The 7,909-nt window shown below is 48.0% G+C and overlaps 2 protein-coding genes across 2 annotated transcripts in view; one reads left to right on the forward strand and one right to left on the reverse strand.

Moving 5' to 3' along the window:
• Positions 1 to 429: 429 nt before the first annotated feature.
• On the forward strand, positions 430 to 1,454 carry UREG_02455 (uncharacterized protein; the record flags this gene model as incomplete). Its single annotated transcript, XM_002542893.1, has 2 exons — positions 430 to 557; positions 617 to 1,454. 2 exons carry the CDS (start codon positions 430 to 432, stop codon positions 1,452 to 1,454), a joined length of 966 nt encoding a protein of 321 aa, XP_002542939.1.
• Positions 1,455 to 2,003: 549 nt separating this feature from the next.
• UREG_02456 (3-isopropylmalate dehydratase) overlaps positions 2,004 to 7,909 on the reverse strand; it is a gene marked incomplete at both ends in the record, with an annotated part of 11,972 nt that continues 6,066 nt past the window's right edge. The window contains 5 exons of the mRNA XM_002542894.1: positions 2,004 to 2,073; positions 2,095 to 2,203; positions 2,253 to 2,339; positions 2,396 to 2,601; positions 2,657 to 7,774. Of these exons, the coding sequence (XP_002542940.1) occupies positions 2,004 to 2,073; positions 2,095 to 2,203; positions 2,253 to 2,339; positions 2,396 to 2,601; positions 2,657 to 7,774 (5,590 nt within the window). The remainder of the gene's footprint in view (positions 2,074 to 2,094; positions 2,204 to 2,252; positions 2,340 to 2,395; positions 2,602 to 2,656; positions 7,775 to 7,909) is intronic.

Here is a 7,909-nt window from a genome sequence, read left to right on the forward strand (position 1 = left end):
ACATCCTCCCAGCGCGTAGATTTGACCACTCGGTTGCGTTATTGTTCTTGCGCCGGATGCACACATCAAGAAAAAGAGTTAGATCATGGTGCCAGGTTCACTTTCTTGGGCTGTGCATGCGGTCGAGTCCCGGTGGACTGGGCTATGAGCGATATCCCCAGCGACGAAATGGTCAGACAAAGCCGGTGAGATGTGAAATTTTGAGTCGAGTATGGGGTATCTTGTACGCAGACAGAACTTCCAGGGTGTCGCAAGGTGGTGCTTGATTCCTCGTGAGATATGTGAGATAAAAATTGGGCGACCGGAGGTATAGACTGGGTATATCGATCCCTAACAATTGGGCCAGTCTATTCAAGTTAAATATCGTTCCTCTTGACGATAACACTTGAAGTTGATGCTCGCTGTCCTCATCAAGAGAGAAACAACTTAATGCCAAGCTTTGTGGTCGACCAGGCAAATCGTCGAAGAAACATCACCGAAAGCGCTATCTCCAGAGATTTTTTCCAATTGGAAAAGAAAATCCAGAAAACTCGCCAGAGACCGCAATACGCATTTCCGTAAGTTCCATCTGAAGGTGCTCCTCCTGCGATTCAAATCACTAACAAATCCCCAACAGCCGCAAACCCCTCCCCCGCCAACCCGCTGCCCCTCTCCGCGGCCGCCATACAAAAAAAAAAAAATCCGCATACATCCCCGCCCTCTACTACACGCTTCGAGCAACTGTCCAATCCACCATGTCACCCTCTCCAGACTACAAAACCAACCTCCTCTCCCACCTCATCTCCAACAACGTCCTCTCCTTCGGCTCCTACACCCTCAAATCCGGCCGCAACTCGCCCTACTTCTTCACCACCACCCTCCTGCACACCGCACCCCTCCTCCACGCAACAGCTTCCGCCTGCGCCACCGTCCTGTCCTCGCCGCCCTTCGTCTCATCCGCCCAAAACGATGGCAGCCCCGCCCGCCCAAATTTCGACATCATTTTCGGCCCCGCCTACAAGGGTATCCCGCTCTGCACGGCCGTGCTGAACGAGCTGGGTGTCCGCGACACGACTGGCGCCTGGGATAATGTTAGCTACTCGTTTAATAGGAAAGAAGCAAAGGCCCACGGCGAGGGCGGGAATATAGTCGGTGCGCCATTAAAGGGAAAGAAAGTGGTTATAATTGACGATGTCATCACGGCCGGCACGGCTTTGAGGGAAGCAGTGGGTATTATAGAGAAGGAGGGTGGCACTGTTGTGGGCGTCCTGGTACTCCTAGACCGGGAAGAGCGCGTTAATGACGCTGAAAAGAAGAGCGCTGTGGGCTGCGCTCAGAGAGACTTGGGTGGAAACGTTCCTGTCAGAGCAGTGCTAGGGTTAAGCGACATCATTGACAAACTCGGGAACGATATTGGAGACGAAAATCTAAAGCGTTTGAAAGATTATCGTGCGCAGTATGGGGCGGAAGAGTAATTGATATATAAATTCTATTTCCTATAATTTTCTACTTATTCTCCCCTATAATATCCCTTTTAATTTGCCCTTAGACTTGGTATGATCTCTTCGTACTCTCCTTTACAATTTCCTCTAGATCTTCCACACGAAGAAACCTCCCCGCTGCCTCAAGGTTTGCTAAGCTGCTCCTTGCGGAAAAATAAAAAGAATCCCACACTGCAACTCAGCGATTAGTATATTACATCGCAGCATCACAGGAAGAAACGGGGGACTCACGGAATAGAAAGTTGCAAAGCTAATACAATCCAAAACCAAGGAGTCCCAATGACACCCGCCCCAAAAGCAATATTTGGATGTACATTGCCAGGGCCAAGTTTATTTGGAGAAAGTGTGCGGCCGCACATGGTAGCCAGTGATCCAAGAATCTGTGCTGCAAGAAGGGTAAAGCATATATGAACCCGGGTTAACGTGTGTAGGAGCGCCATTCCAAAGCCTACTCCTTGTAATGAATCTAATACTCCAAGCCAAAGCCATAATGACCGGGAAACAAGTGCACCTGTAGTGGGATCACCCGCCCACGGGAGATAGGAGCCAATGCCACTTGTTCCCCACCAAATCTGTGCCCATCTTGGAGCTCCTAAGGACGGCGTTAACATACAATGGAAACACAAAGGATTGGTTTGAAATGCGGTACTGACCTAGTCCAACAGCAAAAACGGGTAATATCCAAGTGTGCGTTTGGGATACTCGTTTTAGGAGTGCTAATCCTAGTAAGTAAAAGTGCCTTTTCATCATGATCTATTCCGCAGTTCATACCGAGCATACCACACCAAACAACAATGAAGAATGCAAGAACAAGCATCACAATTTGCCATGGTTTGGTATGGCTGGAGCCCCAGAGAACTGTGCCTTGGTTAGAAACATGAGCTACTCAGCAAGGTCTAATGGGAGAGACTCACAACTCCAATTGCGGCCGTACGGTGCACTGAGAAAGAAGTTTTGAATACCTACTGAGGCGAAAAACCACAGCAGAATCTTCCGGCGGAAAACGGAGACGTAGAATGATGGGACTTTCGCACGAGGGCGCCGATAGCAGTCGGGAAGCCCATAGAAGGACGTACCACCGACCGCGCAAAAAGCCACAGCAACGGCAAATGCGGTAGGGCTTTAATCATGGTTAGTTCCAGGGCTTTCTGCTGCAAGATAAGGGTAAGGCTTACTGGATTTGCCAGGAGCCCGGGTTTGGGTTTTGACCTGCAGCTCTGCTTTTCGATAAGCTCGAACCCCAGTACCATAACACGACCACTAAAATTTGCTGTGTACCTTGGATGATGCAGGCTCTGAACACAGAGTCCCTTACTTGTGTGCCTCCTTCATCGCCAAAATTGAGGGCAAAGAAGACAGAACCACTAGCAGCCGAAAAGGCATATAACGCAGCACTGAAAAACTGAATCACTCCTGTTGCCGTTTCAGTGTATCCGAATTGAGCACAACTAAGCAAAAAGAAAGCTAGGGCATAAACGAAAAAGGGAATAGAGAGCACTGTAACTGCCTTGAATCTCTTAAAAGCTTGCCACCAAGCAATAGACCCGACGAGGTATACTGTTGCAATAATGTAGAGCTTTTCAGCCGATTGCCCAACCTCACCACTTAGCAGCGATATCTGATAAGAGTTGGCAGCTATTATCTGTCCAAACGCAAGAAAAAATGAATAAACTGGCCAGTCTCCAATCCGGGCCAGCATAAGTCGCTTGAGGCCAACCGGGTTGTTCATGTTGTCGGCGCTTGTACCGTCGTCATGCTCGTCTTTTCCCTCCGCCAATTCCAAATCCTTAGCGAAACCAGGAGGAAGCGCCCAATCGGTTTGGCCAGACTCTTTCGGCTGAGCCTTGGTCAAACGGCCACTCCTGAGGCGTTGGTACCATTTCTTCTCAACCTTTTTCAAAAATGCTTCAATACATAGTAGGGTCTCAGAGTTGTTTCCATTTAAGCATTCAAGCCACATTAAAAATGCTTCTATGAATTCACCCTTTCGATCAGTAAAAGCCGGATCCACATTTTGCAAGCGGAAATCCTTTCTATTGCCCGTAACCAAGTTAAGGGAAGCAAGAGGGCCGCTACCCGCTGCAACAAAAGGGTCAGGAGCCAAGGCAAAGGGGTGTACTGCACACATAGAAGGAGGATCGGGTGGCAAAAATGGGAAGTGGTCGGCATGCAGAAGATCGAGGAGAGATTCACCACTCTCCTGCTCGGCGACATTGTCGTTTCTTGTATCTCCGGGGTTTGTGGGGCAGGCTTCTATAGGGGCAGGAAAAGCGCGATTTTTCTCGTGTATCCTGATTGCAGCGAGATGTAGCATATCAAGCTCTTTAACCCATCGTGCGACAGGGAACCGCTGTGTCCTTGAGCTTGCACGCATTTTGGCCAAGTCTTCAGGCTTCGCGTTCAACGCCTGGTCAATAGCTTGCCGAAATTGTTGTATCAAATGGCTGGCTGCGGTAGATTCAACCGGATACCACCAACCTGGCATTTGTCCCAGACCCCCAACTCTTGCCCCAACTCCGAGGACACCTTTGCGACCGAATTCCACGGCAACCAAACCAAAGGGTTCATCTCTCGAAGGGATAAGAACAAAATCAGCTCCGGCCTGAATATGAGGTGGAATAGACGTAAATTTGGGCCTCGAATACACTTGGGCCGGATACATTTCCATCAGCTTGTGGAGTTTCCACGCAGCAAGTTTTCCATAAAGATCAACCAGCGGGCCAACACAGATAAGCTGTACATCCTTTCGGGTTTCAAGGAGGCGAGGGAAGACATCTGCTATGAGGTCTATACCTTTCTGTGAGCACCATCTTCCAACAAATGCAAACAATCTGGCCTTTGGATTCTGGTCAAGTCCTGCCCATTCCTGTGCTTGTCTCTTTTGTTGGGCTTTCGAGACCTCATACTGGGGATCGATTTTGATATCTGTATGTTCACAGTCCTCCTCAACCACTCCATTATCATCTGGGTCCGGATTAGGTAGTTTCCCCACGGTTTTCAATCCCCAGAAGATAGGATATCTCTTATAAGACCTTTCTGCGTACTTTTCGGATACACCCACGATACCGAAGCCCTGTTGATGAATTCGCAAATAACTCGCAGCAGCGTGTAACATATTGAAAACTTCCCCAAATTGAATATATTTCCTGACAATATTTTTAGTAATATTGAACACCTGACACAACTCTTTCATGTCATCATCCTCGCGAATTTGCCAGAGACCTTGAAACTCGGCATTGTGAAGAGACAGGCACACCGGCACAGTTTTGGGAAGGATATAGAGGGGGGCAAGTGCACCATGATAATCGTTGATGTGATATATATCAATGTGGAACCTCTGCATGGTTTGCGCAATGCATTGGTTCCAAGCGGAGTAATATACAGCGCTGTCAAGGTTGTCCATCCGAGCCGGATATGGATCATCGCTCTTCTGTTGCCGGAAAATGGGCGCATCAAGAATAACATAGGTAATATTTCGAATGGTGTGATACTGAACATCAACCTTGTAATTCTCGCCAAAAATTTTGATGGTCATAGGTGCGGCTTTTTGATCAAGTTGATACACGACACCTTCGACACAGGGGATGACCCAAATCAAATTTAGATCATGTAAACTTTGCACCATGAGCTTTGCCATGGTTCCGAGGCCTCCAATTTTGATCTTTATACCCCAATCCTTTATTTCGTATTCCATTGTCGCAATAAGAACAGTCCGTCGTGAGTACGGTAAGCACCGGGGATCTTCGTTTATGATTAAGCGGCCGAATATGCTCATTAGTCTTTTGAATGGCCCTGGAGTCTTGCAGCATTCTTCAGCCGACATAAGGAGAGCCTGTTTATTCTCCATGTCACCCGTATTAACAATGACTCGACAAAAGTGACGTTTGAACGCATAACCTCCAGCTACTGCAGTTGCGATGAAAATGACCAACAAAATCACAAAAAGAGCCAGTTGCACATACATTGAACTGGCGGGAAGCAGCTCAAAACGTAATGTTCCATCGTTCAAGACGAAAGTCCAAGATAGGTAGGGCAAAGGAGGAGGCTCAATTTTGAGGACTGATTTTTTCAACGATGAAGGTGGAAGACGATCCAAGACAGAATCTTCGTTGGCATCGCCAAAAACGTAGCTTTTATCTGGTTCTCCATCCTTATTCATACCCCAAACATTCACTTGAGCCACAGTTGGCCACTCTGACATAAAACCTATGGTCCACTGTCCGTTTTCGTTGAGGCGCAATTGGTTTTCAATTCCAGCGTCGTAACCGTAGAGATTATGCGGTCCGTTCCAGAACAGATGTGGGAATCTCCTTGTATGATCATGTTGCCAGTCGAGATCGCCGTGCTGGACGTGGCTACTACTGCCTGCCATACGATTCCAATACTCAACAATCACATGCTCACCTTTCCACCGCTGCTTCTTGGTACCAATCCACTGTTGCTTCTTCAGCGTATCATTCCCGCCTTTATAATGCATCCACTCCGACCAACTTAAACCCCAATCAGTTGAATATCGGTAAGAGTCAGCACCAGCGGCATGATGGTTCACGTAGAGTTCTCCCTTTTCGTTCCGGTGTAGCAAGGTAGACGAGTAATTTGCCGTGCGTGTGAAAACCATTGGATTATCTAGCTGCCCGATTCGGAACAGAAATTGGTCAACAACACCAGTAGTCCGCTTCCCGTCTTTTGACTTTGCACTTTCGATCTGTAGCCGATGAATTCCGTTGTATACTCCAGTAAGGTTCCCAGACCATTTCCAAATACCGGGTATTTCACCTGCAAATTGTAGCTTGGTGGGTTCAATTGATTTGCATTGCACGCTGCGGCGCCCTATTGATGGTTTAATACCGTTATGTGTCGTTGAGTTGAACAACAAGCTCTCTGTCACGCTGCTGCAATTCATCTCGTCGGAAAAGTAAATCTCCACGTGGATAGTCTCATTTGCGGTTGAGCCAACTTTGGAGGCTAGCCGCGCGTCATGACCAGGTAAGAATTTTGTGATCATAGGATTTGGGCGGATGAATTTTGATTTAGGAACGTACGCCCGAAAGTCCCAGGCTTCCATCCGCAGAGTGTCAAGGCATCCATTGTGATTTGTTGAGTTGTTGATTCCAAGTTTCACAGGGCTCGGCTTCAGCTTGTGCTCATCATAAGGGTGAAATAAGTTTTTCACAGTAATACCTTCGTCAAAGACGGAAATAAGGGCCTTCTCTCGGTTGCCACAGTCAAAATTATAGTCAACCCTTTGATCATCATTATGATAAATGAGCCATATGGGCAAATCCTTATGTTCAGGGTCCTGAACCTCATTGAAATGCCCGCGAAGGACCGACCATATACCGACTTCAGTTGGTATATCTCGAGGGTCATGGGTTTTATTTCGGGTCAGCTTTGACAGCTCTTGGGTATAAAGGCCGTCGTTCAACGTAGGATAGTTTTCTCGCATTTGGAATATGGCCTTTAAAATGTTTCGAACGGGATGTGATGGATCTCGATGGTCATAACTAACAGCGTCATCGTGGCAGCCGTCAGCAGCAGGTCCAAGAGGCCATTGGAAGTAGTGAGATGAACCGAGTCGGTAACATCCATGGGTCTGCCAAGCAATCGCAGAAGACATCGGCTGTCGACCAAATATGTAATTCGACGCTGTACTGTCGAGGATATAGAACGCCTGCTCTTCGCCCCAGAGGATCAAGGGGATCCCAGGAAGGTGCAACGACACTATATACAAGGCCATAAGCAGTCTTCGGGTGCCGTCTTTGAGAGCGGGCCAGCGGAAAACGTCCTGGTTGGTAGCGCCGTACATATGTCGCGGATCGAGCTTGCCGGTGTTCACGTTGATTAGATCATTAGTGAGGAGCATCTCGTACCAAGAGGCAACCCAATTAACAGGAGTATCGTAACCGGCCGCTAGATTGCCGCTCATACCAAGAAATCTCGTCATGGCCCGATAGACAGAGTAGTGAAACGCACCGGCATCCAAAGCAGATTTTCCCTTTTTACGGATAAAGGAGGCCTCGTTGTTGCTATCGAGTCGAAGTGCATCTTTTAAATCTAGCAATCGCATATCGGCTTGTCGCCCACGGCCGATATAAATGGAACCAAGTGTGTTCCCACCAGTGATCTCTCCTGGGAGAAAGAAATTGTTTTTCCCAAGTTTTCGGGCGCAGGCACGATATGCCTCGCTCATATCACTTAACGCGTCGACCGTGGCTTGACTTGCTTTGTCGTACCGAAAACCATCGATATCAAGCTGCTCTATCAAGAGACAGGAGTGTCTAATAAGCTTCTCTCTACCCGAGGGCAACCATTCCCGCAAACGATCCTGAACGGAAGCGAATTGGTTAGAGGTCTTTGCCAGTCGGGATACACGCGAAAGCTTTCCATATGGCCAAACTGAACAAATTCGCTATCATAACTCCCTTTGA

Source organism: Uncinocarpus reesii, genomic scaffold, assembly GCF_000003515.1.
Source record: "Uncinocarpus reesii 1704 scaffold_1 genomic scaffold, whole genome shotgun sequence".
NCBI classification, from domain to species: Eukaryota; Fungi; Ascomycota; class Eurotiomycetes; order Onygenales; family Onygenaceae; genus Uncinocarpus; species Uncinocarpus reesii.